Here is a 20,778-nt window from a genome sequence, read left to right as displayed (position 1 = left end):
GGGGGGGATGGCAGGGCCCTGTACCCGGGGTGGGGGAGACCGGGGGCTGCATCTGGGGTGGGGGGGGGGGCAGGGCCCTGTATCCGGGGTGGGGGAGACCGGGGGCTGCACCCGGGGTGGCGGCGTGGGGCCTGTCCCCGAGGTGGGCGTGGGCGTGGGCGTGTTTCCAGGGTGGGAGAGGCCTGAACCTGGGGTAGGGGGCATGGGGGGGCTGTTCTCAAGTTGTGGGGGGTGGCCTGTCCCCAGGGTTGGGGGGGGCGGTGGGGTGCTGTCAATGGACCCGGGCAGATCCTGTTGTGTGCCAGGGAGAGGGGACAGGGTGATGCAGGGAGTTGGTGCACAGTGATTATTGATTCATGGACTGGTCAGGATGCAATGGTGTAATGTGTATTGGTGGGTTGGGGAAGGGTTAGATACACAGTAAGCTGTATCTAGATACCACTGTATCTGTAATTAGATACAGCCTGCCCCAGGAATGTTTGATGGGACAGTGTAGAACACAAGAATGTAAAAATTAGGAACAGGAGTAGGCCATACAGCCCCTCGAGCCTGCTCCGCCATTCAATAAAATCATGGCTGATCTGATCATGGACTCAGCTCCACTTCCCTGCCCGCTCCCCATAACTTTTGACTCCCCTATCATTCAAAAATCTGTCTATCTCCATCTTAAATATATTCAATGACACAGCCTCCACAGCTCTCTGGGACAGAGAATTCCAAAGATTCACGACCCTCTGAGAGAAGAAATTCCTCCTCATCTCAGTTTTAAATGGGTGACCCCTTATTCTGAAACTATGCCCCCTGGTTCTAGATTTCCCCATGAGGGGAAACATCCTCTCTGCATCTACCCTGTCTTGCCCTCTCAGAATCTTATACCTTTCAATAAGATCAACTCTCATTCTTCTAAACTCCAATAAGTATAGGCCCAACCTGCTCAACCTTTCTTCATAAGACAACTCCTTCATCTCAGGAATCAACCTCGTCAACCTTCTCTGAACTGCCTCCAATGCATGTTTATCTCTTCTTAATTAACGAGACCAAAACTGTACGCAGTACTCCAGGTTTGGCCTCACCAATACCCTGTGCAGTTGTAGCAGGACTTCTCTGCTTTTATACTCTATCCCCCTTGCAATAAAGGCCAACACTCCATTTGCCTTCCTGATTTCTTGCTGTGCCTGCATACTAACTTTTTGTGTTTCATGTACAAGGATTCCCAGGACCCTCTGTACTGCAGCATTTTGTAATTTCTCTCCATTTAAATAATAATTAGCTTTTTTATTTTTCCTACCAAAGTAGATAACCTCACATTTTCCCACATTATACTCCATCTGCCAATTTTTTGCCCACTCACTTAGCCTGTCTATATCCCTTTGCAGATTTTTTTTGTCCTCCTCACAATTTGCTTTCCCACCCATCTTTGTATCATCAGCAAACTTGGTTACATTACACTCGGTCCCTTCATCCAAGTCATTAATATAGATTGTAAATAGTTGAGGCCCCAGCACTGATCCCTGTGGCACCCCACTAGTTACACATTTTGCCAACCATAAAATGACCCATTTATCCCAACTCTATGTTTTCTGTTAGTTAGCCAATCCTCTATCCACGCTAATATATTACCCCCAACCCTGTGAGCTCTTACCTTGTGCAGTAACCTTATCGAATGCTTTCTGGAAATCCAAATACACCACATCCATTGGTTCCCCTTTATCCACCCTGCTCATTACATCCTCAAAGAACTCCAGCAAATTTGTCAAACACGATTTCCCTTTCATAAAACCATGCTGACTCTGCCTGACTGTATTATGGATTTCTAAATGTCGTACTGCTACTTCCTTACTAATGGACTCCAGCATTTTCCCAACGACAGATGTTAGGCTAACTGGTCTATAGTTTCCTGCTTTCTACCTCCCTCCTTTCTTGAATAGGGGCGTTACATTTGCTATTTTCCAATCCGCTGGGACCTCTCCAGAATCCAGGGAATTTTGGTAGATTACAACCAATACATCTACTATCTCTGCTGCCACTTCTTTTAAGACCCTAGGATGCAGGCCATCAGGTCCAGGGGACTTGTCCACCTTTAGTCCCATTAGTTTGCCCAGTAATTGTTTTCTAGTGATTGTTTTAAGTCCACCCCTCCCAATATTAGTTCCCCAGTCTTATCCTCTAAGGGACCAACGTTTATTTTAGCTTCTCTCTTTCTTTTTATATACCTGCTCTTACTGTCTGTTTCATATACCATCTTCGCTCTCTTTATTATTTTTTTGTCGTCCTTTGCTGGTTTCTAAAAATTTCCCAATCCTCTGGCCTTCCACTGTCTTTCGCAAAATTGTATGCCTGTGTTTTCAATTTGATACCGTCCTTAACTTCCTTAGTTAGTCACGGATGGTTCATCCTTCGCTTAGTTTTTCTTTTTCACTTGAATATATTTTAGCTGACAGTTATGAAACATCTCCTTAAATGTTTGCCACTGCTCATCCACCATCTTATCCTTTAATCTATTTTCCTAGGGAGGGAGTTTTACTCTCGATCTAACCCGTGCTGTACCTGCCCTGGGAGTGTTTGATGGGACAGTGTAGAGGGAACTTTACTCTGTATCTAACCCGTGCTGTACCTGACCTGGGAGTGTTTGATGGGTCAGTGTAGAGGGAGCTTTACTCTGTATCTAAACCATGCTGTACCTGCCGTGGGAATGTTTGATGGAACAGTGTAGAGGGAGCTTTACTCTGTATCTAACCCATGCTGTACCTGACCTGGGAGTGTTTGATGGGTCAGTGTAGAGGGAGCTTTACTCTGTATCTAACCCATGCTGTACCTGACCTGGGAGTGTTTGATGGGTTAGTGTAGAGGGAGCTTTACTCTGCATCTAACCCGTGCTGTACCTGAACTGGAGGTTTGATGGGACAGTGTAGAGGGAGCTTTACTCTGTATCTAACCCCCTGTACCTGCCCTGGGAGTGTTTGATGGGACAGTGTAGAGGGAGCTTTACTCTGTATCTAACCCCCTGTACCTGCCCTGGGAGTGTTTGATGGGACAGTGTAGAGGGAGCTTTACTCTGTATCTAACCCCCTTTACCTGCCCTGGGAGTGTTTGATGGGACAGTGTAGAGGGAGCTTTACTCTGTATCTAACCCGTGCTGTACCTGACCTGGGAGTGTTTGATGGGACAGTGTAGAGGGAGCTTTACTCTGTATCTAACCCCCTTTACCTGCCCTGGGAGTGTTTGATGGGACAGTGTAGAGGGAGCTTTACTCTGTATCTAACCACCTGTACATGCCCTGGGAGTGTTTGATGGGACAGTGTAGAGGGAGCTTTACTCTGTATCTAACCCCCTGCACATGCCCTGGGAGTGTTTGATGGGACAGTGTAGAGGGAGCTTTACTCTGTATCTAACCCCCTGTACATGCCCTGGGAGAGTTTGATGGGACAGTGTAGAGGGAGCTTTACTCTGTATCTAACCCCCTGTACATGCCCTGGGAGAGTTTGATGGGACAGTGTAGAGGGAGCTTTACTCTGTCCCCCCGTGTCTGCTTTGCTGTGCCCGGGCAGCCTGGTTATTAATGCCTGCCCTCTCTCGCAGCTTGCCGGTGGGGTTGTGATGGCAGTGGGTATCTGGACCCTGGCCGAGAAGAGCGACTACATCAGCCTGCTGTCCTCCAGCACCTACGCAGCCACCGCCTACATACTGGTCGTCGCTGGGGTGGTCGTCATGTTGACCGGGATTCTGGGCTGCTGTGCGACCTTTAAGGAGAGGAAGAATTTACTTCGAGTGGTAGGGAGCTCATTCTTTCAATGATCTGTTGTCTGAGTTTGTCTTTAGTGTCTGTGCGTCGTCCCAACGTGTGTGTCGTCTTTCTAAACCCACGTCTTCACTGGGCACGTTCCCAGCTCATGTGGGGTGTGCACTGGGAACTGGCAGCAGCAGGAACTGATCCAGTGTCGCACTGGATCCAGGGTCCCTTCAGTTCTCGGGCGCTACCAGTGACTCAGTGCCAGAGTCTTTCCTGTGCAATCTAACAGTGAGCACAGATACTCTGCAGTGTGTGTTATATCTAACAGTGAGCACTGATACTCTGCAGTGTGTGTTATATCTAACAGTGAGCACAGATACTCTGCAGTGTGTGTTATATCTAACAGTGAGCACAGATACTCTGCAGTGTGTGTTATATCTAACAGTGAGCACAGATACTCTGCAGTGTGTGTTATATCTAACAGTGAGCACAGATACTCTGCAGTGTGTGTTATATCTAACAGTGAGCACAGATACTCTGCAGTGTGTGTTATATCTAACAGTGAGCACAGATACTCTGCAGTGTGTGTTATATCTAACAGTGAGCACAGATACTCTGCAGTGTGTGTTATATCTAACAGTGAGCACAGATACTCTGCAGTGTGTGTTATATCTAACAGTGAGCACTGATACTCTGCAGTGTGTGTTATATCTAACAGTGAGCACAGATACTCTGCAGTGTGTGTTATATCTAACAGTGAGCACAGATACTCTGCAGTGTGTGTTATATCTAACAGTGAGCACAGATACTTTGCAGTGTGTGTTATATCCAACAGTGAGCACAGATACTCTGCAGTGTGTGTTATATCTAACAGTGAGCACTGATACTCTGCAGTATGTGTTATATCTAACAGTGAGCACAGATACTCTGCAGTGTGTGTTATATCTAACAGTGAGCACAGATACTCTGCAGTGTGTGTTATATCTAACAGTGAGCACTGATACTCTGCAGTGTGTGTTATATCTAACAGTGAGCACAGATACTCTGCAGTGTGTGTTATATCTAACAGTGAGCACAGATACTCTGCAGTGTGTGTTATATCTAACAGTGAGCACAGATACTCTGCAGTGTGTGTTATATCTAACAGTGAGCACAGATACTCTGCACTGTGTGTTATATCTAACAGTGAGCACAGATACTCTGCAGTGTGTGTTATATCTAACAGTGAGCACTGATACGCTGCAGTGTGTGTGTTATATCTAACAGTGAGCACAGATACTCTGCAGTGTGTGTTATATCTAACAGTGAGCACTGATACTCTGCAGTGTGTGTTATATCTAACAGTGAGCACAGATACTCTGCAGTGTGTGTGTTATATCTAACAGTGAGCACAGATACTCTGCAGTGTGTGTGTTATATCTAACAGTGAGCACTGATACTCTGCAGTGTGTGTTATATCTAACAGTAAGCACAGATACTCTGCAGTGTGTGTTATATCTAACAGTGAGCACAGATACTCTGCAGTGTGTGTTATATCTAACAGTGAGCACTGATACTCTGCAGTGTGTGTTATATCTAACAGTGAGCACAGATACTCTGCAGTGTGTGTGTTATATCTAACAGTGAGCACTGATACACTGCAGTGTGTGTTATATCTAACAGTGAGCACAGATACTCTGCAGTGTGTGTTATATCTAACAGTGAGCACAGATCATCTGCAGTGTGTGTGTTATATCTAACAGTGAGCACAGATACTCTGCAGTGTGTGTGTTATATCTAACAGTGAGCACTGATACACTGCAGTGTGTGTTATATCTAACAGTGAGCACAGATACTCTGCAGTGTGTGTTATATCTAACAGTGAGCACAGATCATCTGCAGTGTGTGTGTTATATCTAACAGTGAGCACAGATACTCTGCAGTGTGTGTGTTATATCTAACAGTGAGCACTGATACACTGCAGTGTGTGTTATATCTAACAGTAAGCACAGATACTCTACAGTGTGTGTTATATCTAACAGTGAGCACAGATACTCTGCAGTGTGTGTTATATCTAACAGTGAGCACAGATCATCTGCAGTGTGTGTGTTATATCTAACAGTGAGCACAGATACTCTGCAGTGTGTGTTATATCTAACAGTGAGCACAGATACTCTGCAGTGTGTGTTATATCTAACAGTGAGCACAGATACTCTGCAGTGTGTGTTATATCTAACAGTGAGCACAGATACTCTGCAGTGTGAGTGTTATATCTTACAGTGAGCACAGATACTCTGCAGTGTGAGTGTTATATCTTACAGTGAGCACAGATACTCTGCAGTGTGAGTGTTATATCTTACAGTGAGCACAGATCATCTGCAGTGTGAGTGTTATATCTTACAGTGAGCGCGGGTAATCTGTAGCAGCGGTTCTCAACCTTTTTGCTTCTGACACCCCCTTCCGTATTATAAAAATTCTGTGTCCCCCCCCGTGGCACAACGCAGGTATATTTCTGTATAACAATGAGTGATTAGTTATTAATAGCTAACTGTCACCTTGTAATCCTAAAGTTACATTAGCAAAATACTGCGGACGCTGGAAATCTGAAATAAAAACAGAGAATGTTGGAAATACTCAGCGGGTCAGGCAGCGTCTGTGGAGAGACAGAGTTAACGTTTCAGGTCGATGAAGGGTTATAACTGCCACTACATTATGTTATTCATGGAATAATTGTTTTGGGGAGGTGTGTGCTGTGCTTTGATATGGTGGGGGCTGGTTTCTGTGCTGTCTGTGGGGATGTCACAATCCCTTTACAGACAGCGTCCATGTGTTTGTGTTATTTAGGAGTTTGTTCCCAGCAGGTATATTGGCCCTGGAGATAGATCTGGTTCATGGTTTCATGGGTTGAGTACAGGGGACAGTCCTGAGCTGTAGGCTGAGGCGCTGTGCGGATCTTATCAATCCAGCAGAGCGGAGACTTCGTGTGATTTTTGTGGGCAATGGTTAATCACAGGCCCCAGAGTCGAGAGGCTCATGTTGTAACCAGCCTGTCCCAGAGAAGTGCCTGTGTGTAGAATGTCAGGGATTACAGAGATACCAAAGAGCACCAAGCTCGTGGTATCGCAGTGTGTGGGCGAATGAAAAAGTGAAACAACTTGCTGGGCCGAGTGAAGAGCTGTCTGTGAGCAGCTTTAGTCACACACTGTTGGCTTTGTGATTCTCTATCTGGTGTCCCAGACAGCCTCTGCTTCCGTACTGTGTGAGTCAGCGGACAGGACCTGCAATACACTTACTGGATAAGTCTCATTTCTTAGTTACTGGGCACCATAAATATAGACCAGCCATGATCCAGTCGAATGACAGTACTGAAGGAGGGGCTGACTGGCCTACTCCTGTTCCTATCGTCTGCTCTCTTTGCCAAATCCTGTTATTGAACTCAGGGTTTGACATGAACTGCTGCAAATCCCCGGGAGGCTGGGCAGTGCTTGAATGCACAGATGTTTGCTGCAGGAGGACGGGGCCCTATGTGTTGCGCTCACTGCCTGTAACTTGGTGTGGGACATACGGAACGTGCCAAGGTTCTGAAACAGGAACAGTGTTTATAAAAATAGACTAAGTTCGGGCTGCAACCTTTAAACCTTCTCCATGTTCGGCACTCACAGTCAGCGTGTCTGCATTGCCACTGATTGTGTTACTGACTGCGGAGGGGGAGGGGGCCGGGGGGGCGGGGGGAGGGTGGCAGGTGGCGGGGGGATGGTGCCTGGGGTGTGGGGGAAGATGCCTGGGGTGTGGGGGTGCTGGGCCGGGGGGGGGGGGGTCGCAGTCTTTGGCTGTCTGTCAACACTCACCTTTCCTTGCCCTCTCAATCTCCCCTCCCAGTGGCCCCTGGCCGGGAACCTTTCCTTTAAACCCCACCCTGCAGGGTAATTGGGCATTTATATCCCTCGCCCTTTTTTATTTCAAAAATGAAAAGATTTGAGGCAGTGCAGAAGTATGACTCTTGCTTTAACTCGAGCAGACTAAGATGCAGATTTCATTGCTGACCTGACAGTCGGCCTCAGTGCCACAGGAAAGTTGTGTGTGAGCATTGAGTGAGCACAGGATCAGCCTGGGAGAATATATATATATATATATTGTGCTGACGGGCACGAGAACTCTGAATAATGTTTCAGTCTTCTAACCAAGTGAATGTGAACGTTCCTGCAGGCATAGGAGGGGCTGGTCCCCATTACTGGGGGGCTCTGGCCCAGGCTGGTCCCCATTACTGGGGGGCTCTGACCCACAGGGTCCCCATTACTGGGGGCTCTGGCCCACAGGGTCCCCATTACTGGGGGCTCAGGCCCACGGGATCCCCATTACTGGGGGCTCTGGCCCACAGGGTCCCCATTACTGGGGGCTCTGGCCCACATGGTCCCCATTACTGGGGGCTCTGGCCCACGGGATCCCCATTACTGGGGGCTCTGGCCCAGGCTGGTCATCATAGGCATGCTCTCGAAATCATGCGCAACTATCAGGAAAGATTGAACAAGTTGGGACTCTTTTCTTTAGAAAAGAGAAGAACATAAGAAATAGAAGCAGGAGTTGGCCATACAGCCCCTCAACCCTGCTGCACCATTCAATACGATCCTGGCTGATCTGATCATTGACTCCGCTCCACTTCCCCGCCCGCTCCCCATAACCCCTTATCCATTTATCGTCTATTTCTGTCTTAAATTTAGTCAATGTCCCAGCTCGCAGAAGACTGAGAGGTGACCTGATAGAGGTCTTTAAGATTATGAAAGGCTTTAATAGGATAAATGTAGAGAAGATGTTTCCATTTGTGGGGGAGACCAGACCTCAGGTCCATAACTATAAGATAAATCCAATCGGGAATTCAGGAGAAAGATATGGTGGAGTGTGGATCTCGCTACGACATGGAGTGGTTGAAGCGAATTGCAAAGATGCATTTAAGGGGAAGCTCGATAAGCATTTGAGGGAGAGGGGAGTAGAGGGATCTGTTCATGGACTTAGATGACGAGGGGTTGGAGGAGGCTTGTGTGGAGCATAAACATTGGCAGGGACCTGTGGGTTTCTGGGCTGTGCCCTCGATGTGACTGAGCCTGATGCCCAGGACCCTGCCCTCAGTCTGGGGGAAGAGGCGTCTGTTAACAGCAAGGCACTGCTATTTGGGAGTGGGCCTCTGCCGCTAGTGCGACAGGAATGTGCGGCGCTCTCCACAACACACTGCTGTCCCGCTCTCAGCCCTCGCTTGAGACCATCGCCCAAGGCCAAGCCAGCTCCCTCTGGTTAGTTATCTGTCGAGTCTCACAGGTCTGTCTGGGGAAGAAAGCCAAGTCAGCAGGCAGGCAGGGCGTTGCTCCAATGGGCAGGCTGGGGCATGAGGGGGGTTCTCTGGTATTTAGAGCTGGCGGCCCATACAGGGATTGATGGATGGATATCGCCAGCAACTGCAGGCCCACAACGTTATCAAACCAGCCATATAAGGAGATATTGGGACAGACTTGGTCACAGTGTTAGGTTTTAAGGAGCGTCTTAAAGGAGGCAGGGGGCTGGGTTTGTGATCAGGGCCTGTGTGTGGGACGGAGGGCTGGGGGCTGGGTTTATGATCAGGGCCTGTGTCTGGTGCTGGGGGCTGGGTTTATGATCAGGGCCTGTGTCTGGTGCTGGGGGCGGGGGGCTGGGTTTATGATCAGGGCCAGTGTCTGGGACTGGGGGCTGGGTTTGTGATCAGGGCCTGTGTGTGGTGCTGGGGGCAGGGGGCTGGGTTTGTGATCAGGGCCTGTGTCTGGGCTGGGGGCTGGGTTTGTGATCAGGGCCTGTGTCTGGGACTGGGGGCTGGGTTTGTGATCAGGGCCTGTGTCTGGGACTGGGGGCTGGGTTTGTGATCAGGGCCTGTGTCTGGGACTGGGGGCTGGGTTTGTGATCAGGGCCTGTGTCTGGGACTGGGGGCTGGGTTTGTGATCAGGGCCTGTGTCTAGGACAGGGGGCTGGGGGCTGGGTTTGTGATCAGGGCCTGTGTCTAGGACAGGGGGCTGGGGGCTGGGTTTGTGATCAGGGCCTGTGTGTGGGATGGGGGCTGGGGCTGGGTTTATGATCAAGGCCTGTGTGTGGGACGGGGGCTGGGGACTGGGTTTGTGATCAGGGCCTGTTTCTGGGATGGGGGCTGGGTTTGTGATCAGGGCCTGTGTGTGCGACAGGGGGCTGGGGGCTGGGTTTGTGATCAGGGCCTGTATCTGGGAGGGGAGCTGGGGGCTGGGTTCCTGCGCTGTGACTCAGACCGTTGGAATGCGCACTGCTTGATAGGATCGTGTGCAGATAGTTGTGGAGCGGTGTTTGTAGCTCCCTGTTTGGGAGAGAAGTGTGGAAAAGATCAGAGGGCTGTTTATATGAACAGATAGTAGGGGACGATATCCGAGGCCTTTACATTACAGACTGGGACCTCTGTGTATGCATGCTGTGTCTGTACATTAACAAAGAATGCAGTGAGACCCATCACAGGGACTTGCCTGGATGTTGCTCGGGATCACTGAACTGTAGTTAAGGCAGGTTACTATGGTAACTTAGGCCTGCATTTCTGTGAATTATTGTCTGCCGTGGCCTGGTGAAGTTTAAAGCTGGAACAATACATGTTGGCCCCGAAAATATGGAAATGTTGCTTGACTTTGTCGTTTTGAAGAGGCCGATTACAATTCAGGCGGAGTTGGTTGTGGGACCATTACCCTCAATGTGAAGGGGACACAGTGTGCACCATCCCTGCCTGGATATCATTGCCCCGTCCCCACAACCCTCGGGTCTGGTACTCAGTGAATTGTGTTACCCCACCCTCCCCACCTGTGTCGTGTTGTAATCAGAACTCTCTCTCTCTCTCCTTTGCAGTACTTCGCCTTGCTACTGTTTATCTTCCTCCTGGAGATCCTGGCTGGAATCCTGGCATACATCTACTATCAGCAGGTGAGCTTCCTGTGCCCATACACCCAGCCCCGCAGAGCTGGGGCCCTGTAACCGGCAGTGTCTCGTCTCAGTGTAAAGTTTGAAGAGCCGTTGCCAGCCCGTGTCATCATCATAGGCGGTCCCTTGAACGAGGATGACTTGCTTCCACATGGGTTCACAGGTGTTTTAACGTGTGGTGACCATTGCACACCAGCCACCACACGGGCTTGACAGAACTAGGCCATGGTCCAGTGGCAAGGGTTAACCAGGACGACTGGAGACCAGCTCTTCTGCACGGACCTAGTGTGCACACATATCGCAGTGTGGGCTGGGCTGTGCTGCCCCTGGGCCCTCGCCTCTTCTGGGCCCCGTACCCTCATTCGCCGCACCACAACTGTGATCTCTCGCCGCTCCTTCGCCCCGATCTCTCGCCGCTCCTCCGCCCCGATCTCTCGCCGCTCCTCCGCCCCGATCTCTCTCTCCTCCGCCCCGATCTCTCTCCTCCACCCCGATCTCTCGCCGCTCCTCCGCCCCGATCTCTCGCCGCTCCTCCGCCCCGCTCTCTCTCCTCCTCCGCCCCGATCTCTCGCCGCTCCCCCGCCCCGATCTCTCTCTCCTCCACCCCGATCTCTCGCCGCTCCTCCGCCCCGATCTCTCGCCGCTCCTCCGCCCCGATCTCTCGCCGCTCCTCCGCCCCGATCTCTCTCTCCTCCGCCCCGATCTCTCGCCGCTCCCCCGCCCCGATCTCTCTCTCCTCCACCCCGATCTCTCTCTCCTCCACCCCGATCTCTCGCCGCTCCTCCGCCCCGATCTCTCGCCGCTCCTCCGCCCCGATCTCTCTCTCCTCCGCCCCGATCTCTCGCCGCTCCCCCGCCCCGATCTCTCTCTCCTCCGCCCCGATCTCTCTCTCCTCCGCCCCGATCTTTCTCTCCTCCGCTCCGATCTCTCGCCGCTCCTCCGCACCGATCTCTCTCTCCTCCGCCCCGATCTCTCGCCGCTCCTCCGCCCCGATCTCTCGCCGCTCCTCCGCCCCGATCTCTCGCCGCTCCTCCGCCCCGATCTCTCGCCGCTCCTCCGCCCCGATCTCTCGCCACTCCTCCGCCCCGATCTCTCTCTCCTCCACCCCGATCTCTCTCTCCTCCGCCCCGATCTCTCGCCGCTCCTCCGCCCCGATCTCTCGCCGCTCCTCCGCCCCGATCTCTCGCCGCTCCTCCGCCCCGATCTCTCGCTGCTCCTCCGCCCCGATCTTTCTCTCCTCCGCCCCGATCTCTCGCCGCTCCTCCGCCCCGATCTCTCGCCGCTCCTCCGCCCCGATCTCTCGCCGCTCCTCCGCCCCGATCTCTCCTCGCTCCCCCGCCCCGATCTCTCGCCGCTCCCCCGCCCCGATCTCTCTCTCCTCCGCCCCGATCTCTCTCTCCTCCGCCCCGATCTCTCTCTCCTCCGCCCCGATCTTTCTCTCCTCCGCTCCGATCTCTCGCCGCTCCTCCGCCCCGATCTCTCTCTCCTCCGCCCCGATCTCTCGCCGCTCCCCCGCCCCGATCTCTCGCCGCTCCTCCGCCCCGATCTCTCGCCGCTCCCCCGCCCCGATCTCTCTCTCCTCCGCCCCGATCTCTCTCTCCTCCGCCCCGATCTCTCTCTCCTCCGCCCCGATCTTTCTCTCCTCCGCCCCGATCTCTCGCCGCTCCCCCGCCCCGATCTCTCTCGGCTCCTCCGCCCCGATCTCTCTCGGCTCCTCCGCCCCGATCTCTCTCGGCTCCTCCGCCCCGATCTCTCTCGGCTCCTTCGCCCACGATCTCTCGCCGCTCCTCCGCCCTGATCTCTCGCTGCTCCTCCGCCCTGATCTCTCGCTGCTCCTCCGCCCCGATCTCTCTCCGCTCCCCCACCCCGATCTCTCTCTCCTCCGCAGCGATCTCTCTCTCCTCCGCCCCGATCTCGCTCTCCTCCGCCCCGATCTCTCTCTCCTCCGCCCCGATCTCTCGCCGCTCCTCCGCCCCGATCTCTCTCTGCTCCTCCGCCCCGATCTCTCTCTCCTCCGCCCCGATCTCTCGCCGCTCCTCTGCCCCGATCTCTCTCTCCGCCGCCCCGATCTCTCGCCGCTCCTCCGCCCCGATCTCTCGCCGCTCCCCCGCCCCGATCTCTCTCTCCTCCGCCCCGATCTCTCTCTCCTCCACCCCAATCTCTCTCCGCTCCCCCACCCCGATCTCTCTCTCCTCCGCAGCGATCTCTCTCTCCTCCGCCCCGATCTCTCGCCGCTCCTCCGCCCCGATCTCTCTCTCCTCCGCCCCGATCTCGCTCTCCTCCGCCCCGATCTCGCTCTCCTCCGCCCCGATCTCTCACTCCTCCGCCCCGATCTCTCTCTCCTCCGCCCCGATCTCTCTCTCCTCCGCCCCGATCTCGCTCTCCTCCGCCCCGATCTCTCGCCGCTCCTCCGCCCCGATCTCTCTCTCCTCCGCCCCGATCTCGCTCTCCTCCGCCCCGATCTCTCTCTCCTCCGCCCCGATCTCTCGCCGCTCCTCCGCCCTGATCTCTCTCTGCTCCTCCGCCCCGATCTCTCTCTCCCCGCCCCGATCTCTCTCTTCCCCCGCCCCGATCTCTCTCTTCCCCGCCCCGATCTCTCTCTCCCCCGCCCCGATCTCTCTCTTCCCCCGTCCCGATCTCTCTCTTCCCCCGCCCCGATCTCTCTCTTCCCCCGCCCCGATCTCTCTCTTCCCCCGCCCCGATCTCTCTCTCCCCAGCCCCAATCTCTCTCTCCCCCGCCCCGATCTCTCTCTCCCCCGCCCCGATCTCTCTCTTCCCCCGCCCCGATCTCTCTCTTCCCCCGCCCCGATCTCTCTCTCCCCAGCCCCAATCTCTCTCTCCCCCGCCCCGATCTCTCTCTCCTCCGCCCCGATCTCTCGCTGCTCCCCTGCCCCGATCTCTCTCTCCCCCGCCCCGATCTCTCTCTCCTCCGCCCCGATCTCTCGCCGCTCCTCCGCCCCGATCTCTCGCCGCTCCCCCACCCCGATCTCTCCCCGCTCCCCCGTCCCGATCTCACACCGCTCCCCCGCCCCGATCTCTCTCTCCTCCGCCCTGATCTCTTGCCGCTCCCCCGCCCCGATCTCTCTCTCCTCCGCCCCGAACTCTCGTTGCCCCTCTGCTACTTGCCACTTCTCCTGCTGTACTTGGGCCCTGCCAATGTTCCTACTCACGCTCCAAATGATGACTTGGATTCTGGTGATGTCAATCCAGTCGCCTTCCTCGAAACCGTCGCACTCGGATCTCTCCTGCTGCTCCCTGCAGGGGATGGCTCCAACTCTTCCTCAGAGCCCCGACAGGGGGGCGATGGTGCTCCCACGCAGGTCGGGGGAGCGCTGTTTCCTGGCTCCGATCCGGAGTGACTCTCGACCTGCGCGGAAACACCATCGCCTCTGGTCGGGGCTGTAAGAGGAGCATAGAATGATGTAGCCATTCGGCCCATCCTGCCTGTGCCAGCTCAGTGTCGAGCGATCCCATTAATCCCACTCACCTGGTCTTTCCTCATTGTCATGTCAATATTTTCCCTTCCAGGATTTATCCAATTCTCTTTTGAAAGCCACGATTGAGTCTGTTGCCACCGTCCATTCAGGCCGTGAATTCCAGATCACAGCAACTCGCGGTGTAAAGTAAAGCTCCCTCCTGTCGCCTCTCATTCTTTAGCCAATCACCTGAAATCGGTGTTGGCCGATTAACCCCCCCCCCATATTGGTGTTGCCCAGTTACCCCACCCTCCGTATCGGTGTTGGCTGGTTATCCCCCCCCCGTATCGCCGTTGCCCGGTTACCCGCCACCCCCCCATATCACCATTGCCCGGTTACACCCCCGTATCCACGGGAGATGGGGAGATTGTGTCTCTCGCCGCTCCTCCCGCCCCGATCTCTCGCCGCCCCTCCGCCACGATCTCTCCCCGCTCCTCCGCCCCGATCTCTCCCTCCTCCACCCCGATCTCTCTCTCCTCCGCCCCGATCTCTCCCTCCTCCACCCCGATCTCTCTCTCCTCCGCCCCGATCTCTCTCTCCTCCACCCCGATCTCTCTCTCCTCCGCCCCGATCTCGCTCTCCTCCGCCCCGATCTCTCTCTCCTCCGCCCCGATCTCTCTCTCCTCCGCCCCGATCGCTCTCTCCTCCGCCCCGATCTCTCTCTCCTCCGCCCCGATCTCTCTCTCCTCCGCCCCGATCTCTCTCTCCTCTGCCCCGATCTCTCGCCGCTCCTCCGCCCCGATCTCTCTCTCCTCCGCCCCGATCTCTCTCTCCTCTGCCCCGATCTCTCTCTCCTCCGCCCCGATCTCTCTCTCCTCTGCCCCGATCTCTCTCTCCTCCGCCCCGATCTCTCTCTCCTCCGCCCCGATCTCTCGCCGCTCCTCCGCCCGATCTCTCTCTCCTCCGCCCCGATCTCTCTCTCCTCTGCCCCGATCTCTCTCTCCTCCGCCCAGATCTCTCTCTCCTCTGCCCCGATCTCTCGCCGCTCCAATGCCCCGATCTCTCGCCGCTCCCCCGCCCCGATCTCTCTCTCCCCCGCCCCGATCTCTCTCTCCCCCGCCCCGATCTCTCTCTCCCCCGCCCCGATCTCTCTCTCCCCCGCCCCGATCTCTCTCTCCCCGGCACCGAACGCTCTCTCCCCCGCCCCGATCTCTCTCTCCCCCGCCCCGATCTCTCTCTCCCCCGCCCCGATCTCTCTCTCCTCCGCCCCGATCTCTCGCCGCTCCTCCGTCCCGATCTCTCGCCGCTCCCCCACCCCGATCTCTCCCCGCTCCCCCGTCCCGATCTCACACCGCTCCCCCGCCCCGATCTCTCTCTCCTCCGCCCTGATCTCTTGCCGCTCCCCCGCCCCGATCTCTCCCTCCTCCGCCCCGAAATCTCGTTGCCCCTCTGCTGCTTGCCACTTCTCCTGCTGTACTTGGGCCCTGCCAATGTTCCTACTCACGCTCCAAACGATGACTTGGATTCTGATGATGTCAATCCAGGCGCCTTCCTCGAAACCGTCGCACTCCGGATCTCTCCTGCTGCTCCCTGCAGGGGCTGGCTCCAACTCTTCCTCAGAGCCCCGACAGGGGGGCGATGGTGCTCCCACGGAGGTCGGGGGAGCGCTGTTTCCTGGCTCCGATCCGGAGTGACTCTCGACCTGCGTGGGAACACCATCGCCTCTGGTCGGGGCTGTAAGAGGAGCATAGAATGATGTAGCCATTCGGCCCATCCTGCCTGTGCCAGCTCAGTGTCGAGCGATCCCATTAATCCCACTCACCTGGTCTTTCCTCATTGTCATGTCAATATTTTCCCTTCCAGGATTTATCCAATTCTCTTTTGAAAGCCACGATTGAGTCTGTTGCCACCGTCCATTCAGGCCGTGAATTCCAGATCACAGCAACTCGCGGTGTAAAGTAAAGCTCCCTCCTGTCGCCTCTCATTCTTTAGCCAATCACCTGAAATCGGTGTTGGCCGATTAACCCCTCCCCCCCATATTGGTGTTGCCCAGTTACCCCACCCTCCGTATCGGTGTTGGCTGGTTATCCCCCCCCCGTATCGCCGTTGCCCGGTTACCCGCCACCCCCCCATATCACCATTGCCCGGTTACCCCCCGTATCCACGGGAGACGGGGAGATTGTGTCTCTCGCCGCTCCTCCCGCCCCAATCTCTCGCCGCTCCTCCACCCCGATTTCTCTCTCCTCCGCCCCGATCTCTCTCTCCTCCGCCCCGATCTCTCTCTCCTCCGCCCCGATCTCTCTCTCCTCCGCCCCGTTCTCTCTCTCCTCCGCCCCGATCTCTCTCTCCTCCACCCCGATCTCTCTCTCCTCCGCCCCGATCTCGCTCTCCTCCGCCCCGATCTCTCTCTCCTCCGCCCCGATCTCTCTCTCCTCCGCCCCGATCTCTCGCCGCTCCTCCGCCCCGATCTCTCTCTCCTCCGCCCCGATCTCTCTCTCCTCTGCCCCGATCTCTCTCTCCTCTGCCCCGATCTCTCTCTCCTCCGCCCCGATCTCTCTCTCCTCTGCCCCGATCTCTCTCTCCTCCGCCCCGTTCTCTCTCTCCTCCGCCCCGATCTCTCGCCGCTCCTCCGCCCGATCTCTCGCCGCTCCCCCGCCCCGATCTCTCTCTCCTCCGCCCGATCTCTCTCTCCTCTGCCCCGATCTCTCTCTCCTCCGCCCCGATCTCTCTCTCCTCTGCCCCGATCTCTCTCTCCTCCGCCCCGTTCTCTCTCTCCTCCGCCCCGATCTCTCTCTCCCCCGCCCCGATCTCTCTCTCCCCCGCCCCGATCTCTCTCTCCCCCGCCCCGATCTCTCTCTCTCCCGCCCCGATCTCTCTCTCTCCCGCCCCGATCTCTCTCTCCCCCGCCCCGATCTCTCTCTCCCCCGCCCCGATCTCTCTCTCCCCGGCCCCGAACGCTCTCTCCCCCGCCCCGATCTCTCTCTCCCCCGCCCCGATCTCTCTCTCCTCCGCCCCGATCTCTCTCTCCCCCGCCCCGATCTCTCTCTTCCCCGCCCCGATCTCTCTCTTCCCCCGCCCCGATCTCTCTCTTCCCCCGCCCCGATCTCTCTCTTCCCCCGCCCCGATCTCTCTCTTCCCCGCCCCGATCTCTCTCTTCCCCCGCCCCGATCTCTCTCTTCCCCCGCCCCGATCTCTCTCTTCCCCCGCCCCGATCTCTCTCTTCCCCCGCCCCGATCTCTCTCTTCCCCCGCCCCGATCTCTCTCTTCCCCCGCCCCGATCTCTCTCTCCCCCGCCCCGATCTCTCTCTCTCCCGCCCCGATCTCTCACCGCTCCCCCGCCCCGATCTCTCACCTCTCCTCCGCCCCGATCTCTCGCTGCTCCCCCGCCCCGATCTCTCTCTTCCCCCGCCCCGATCTCTCTCTTCCCCCATCCCGATCTCTCTCTTCCCCCGCCCCGATCTCTCTCTTCCCCCGCCCCGATCTCTCTCTTCCCCCGCCCCGATTTCTCTCTCCCCCGCCCCGATCTCTTTTTTCCCCGCCCCGATCTCTCGCTGCTCCCCCGCCCCGATCTCTCTCTCCCCCGCCCCGATCTCTCTCTCCTCCGCCCCGATCTCTCGCCGCTCCTCCGCCCCGATCTCTCGCCGGTCCTCCGTCCCGATCTCTCGCCGCTCCTCCGTCCCGATCTCTCGCCGCTCCCCCACCCCGATCTCTCCCCGCTCGTCCCGATCTCACACCGCTCCTCCGCCCCGATCTCTCTCTCCTCCGCCCTGATCTCTTGCCGCTCCCGCGCCCCGATCTCTCTCTCCTCCGCCCCGAACTCTCGTTGCCCCTCTGCTGCTTGCCACTTCTCCTGCTGTACTTGGGCCCTGCCAATGTTCCTACTCACGCTCCAAACGATGACTTGGATTCTGGTGATGTCAATCCAGTCGCCTTCCTCGAAACCGTCGCACTCCTGGATCTCTCCTGCTGCTCCCTGCAGGGGATGGCTCCAACTCTTCCTCAGAGCCCCGACAGGGGGGCGATGGTGCTCCCACGCAGGTCGGGGGAGCGCTGTTTCCTGGCTCCGATCCGGAGTGACTCTCGACCTGCGCGGGAACACCATCGCCTCTGGTCGGGGCTGTAAGAGGAGCATAGAATGATGTAGCCATTCGGCCCATCCTGCCTGTGCCAGCTCAGTGTCGAGCGATCCCATTAATCCCACTCACCTGGTCTTTCCTCATTGTCATGTCAATATTTTCCCTTCCAGGATTTATCCAATTCTCTTTTGAAAGCCACGATTGAGTCTGTTGCCACCGTCCATTCAGGCCGTGAATTCCAGATCACAGCAACTCGCGGTGTAAAGTAAAGCTCCCTCCTGTCGCCTCTCATTCTTTAGCCAATCACCTGAAATCGGTGTTGGCCGATTAACCCCCCCCCCATATTGGTGTTGCATAGTTACCCCCCCCTCCGTATCGGTGTTGGCTGGTTATCCCCCCCCCCCGTATCGCCGTTGCCCGGTTACCCGCCACCCCCCCATATCACCATTGCCCGGTTTACCCCCCCGTATCCACGGGAGATGGGGAGATTGTGGCCACAGCCTCCAATACTTCCACTGACCAAGGCTGCCTCCCTGCCACTTCACTACTGCCAACCTCTTTATCTATTTTATTTATCCAATATCGCGACGACCTTACTGCTGCATTGGCAGCATCCTTTTCTCCAGTGAAGGCAGATGCAAAGTCCTGCTTTAGATGATCAGCCATTCCCTCTGCTCCCACAAGATCTCCCTTTTAGTGCGGAATCAGCCCCACCCTCTGATGAGCCGCATTATGTGTTTATTATGACTGGACTGTTTGTGTTTATAAAATACCTTTACGTTGCCTTTTATGTATTCCTGTACTCTCCCTTTTTACCATCATTCCCTGTTTTCAATCTCCTCAGTTGTTCAGAGGCAGTTCCTGCGGGACTGCTGTTGGTGTGTGTGGATGGGGCAGTGTCATCGTGCGTTGTTTAACCACAGAAAGCGCCTTTGCTGAGAGCTGCTGACACGGGCAGCCAGTGTGTGAACTGTGGAGAGTCTCGCTCCATTACTCTTAGCCCTATCACAGAAATCTGAAGCCCTGCCCTATCCAACCACTCAAAGGTTACAACATCAAGTGAGGCCAGGAGACTCAACACTGGCAGAACAACTGAGAGAGAACCGCTTCCTACAGCGGCACACACTGCCACCCAGTGTCAGGCACGGGTAAAGCAGCGGTGTCCCACACTGCCACCCAGTGTCAGGCACGGGTAAAGCAGCGGTGTCCCACACTGCCACCCAGTGTCAGGCACGGGTAAAGCAGCGGTGTCCCATACTGCCACCCAGTGTCAGGCACGGGTAAAGCAGCGGTGTCCCATACTGCCACCCAGTGTCAGGCACGGGTAAAGCAGCGGTGTCCCAAACTGCCACCCAGTGTCAGGCACGGGTGAAGCAGCGGTGTCCCACACTGCCACCCAGTGTCAGGCACGGGTAAAGCAGCGGTGTCCCACACTGCCACCCAGTGTCAGGCACGGGTAAAGCAGCGGTGTCCCACATTGCCACCCAGTGTCAGGCACGGGTAAAGCAGATGTTGCTGATTGGTGTTACCCTCTTTCTATCTCTCGCCTCCTCACATGCTCTCATGCTTTCTCACTCTCTCTTGCTCTCTTCGCTCACCCCCTTTCTCTCTCTCTTCCATCCTCTCTCACTCACTCACTCACTCACTCACTCTCCTAATCTCTCACTCCTCTCGCCCTCCCCCTCCTCACTCACCCTCTCTCCCACCCTCCCTCCCACCCACTCACTCACTCAATCACACACAGCTCTCCAAACTCCACTCACACTTGCCCTCTCTCTCTCTCACCCTCTCTCTCACCCCCTCTCTCACTCTCTCTCTGACTCACTCTCTCACCCTCTCTCTCACCCCCTCTCTCACTCTCTCTCTGACTCACTCTCTCACCCTCTCTCTCACCCCCTCTCTCACACCCCTCTTCTCACTCTCTCTCTGACTCACTCTCTCACCCTCTCTCTCACCCCCTCTCTCACCCCCTCTCTCACTCTCCTCTGACTCACTCTCACCCTCTCTCTCCCCTCTCTCTCACCATCTCTCTCACTCTCTCTCTCACCCTCTCTCTCACCCCCTCTCTCACACTCTCTCTCACACTCTCTCACACTCTCTCACACACTCTCTCACACTCTCTCACACACTCTCTCACACCTTCACACTCTCTCTCACACTCTCTCACACCCTCTCACACTCACTCTCTCCCTCTCTCTCTCTCCCCACCCTCTCACTCTGTCTCTCTCTCTCTCTCTCTCTCTCATTCACTCTCTCCCTCTCTCTCACACGCTCTCATTCATTCTCTCCCTCTCTCTCTCTCACACTCTCTCACACCCTCTCTCACACTCTCACACCCTCTCACACACTCTCTCACACTCTCTCTCCACTCTCTCACACACTCTCTCAGACACTCTCTCACACACTCTCACACTCACTCTCTCACACTCTCTCACAGTTCCTCACACTCTCTCACACTCTCTCTCTCACACACCTCTCTCTCCCTCTCTCCCACCCTCTCTCTCTCTCTCTCTCTCTCTCCCACCCTCTCACACTCACACTCTCACTCTCTCTCTGTAGCTAAGTGATGATCTGAAGACCAACCTGCGGGTGACGATGATTGAGAAGTACAGGGTGGCGGGAGAGGAGA

At 55.8% G+C, this 20,778-nt stretch overlaps 1 protein-coding gene across 1 annotated transcript in view; it reads left to right on the top strand.

Moving 5' to 3' along the window:
• The window catches only part of LOC139247268 (CD151 antigen-like), a gene marked incomplete at its 3' end in the record, with an annotated part of 47,690 nt that extends 26,918 nt beyond the window's left edge, over positions 1-20,772 (top strand). Inside the window, exons 3-5 of the mRNA XM_070871584.1 lie at positions 3,580-3,771; positions 10,586-10,660; positions 20,709-20,772. Coding sequence (XP_070727685.1) covers positions 3,580-3,771; positions 10,586-10,660; positions 20,709-20,772 — 331 coding nt within the window. The remainder of the gene's footprint in view (positions 1-3,579; positions 3,772-10,585; positions 10,661-20,708) is intronic.
• Positions 20,773-20,778: the final 6 nt, after the last annotated feature.

Source organism: Pristiophorus japonicus, unplaced genomic scaffold (assembly GCF_044704955.1).
Source record: "Pristiophorus japonicus isolate sPriJap1 unplaced genomic scaffold, sPriJap1.hap1 HAP1_SCAFFOLD_266, whole genome shotgun sequence".
NCBI lineage: Eukaryota > Metazoa > Chordata > Chondrichthyes > Pristiophoridae > Pristiophorus > Pristiophorus japonicus.
The sequence above is the reverse complement of the archived record's forward strand: the minus strand, read 5'-3'. Positions and strand labels throughout refer to the sequence as shown.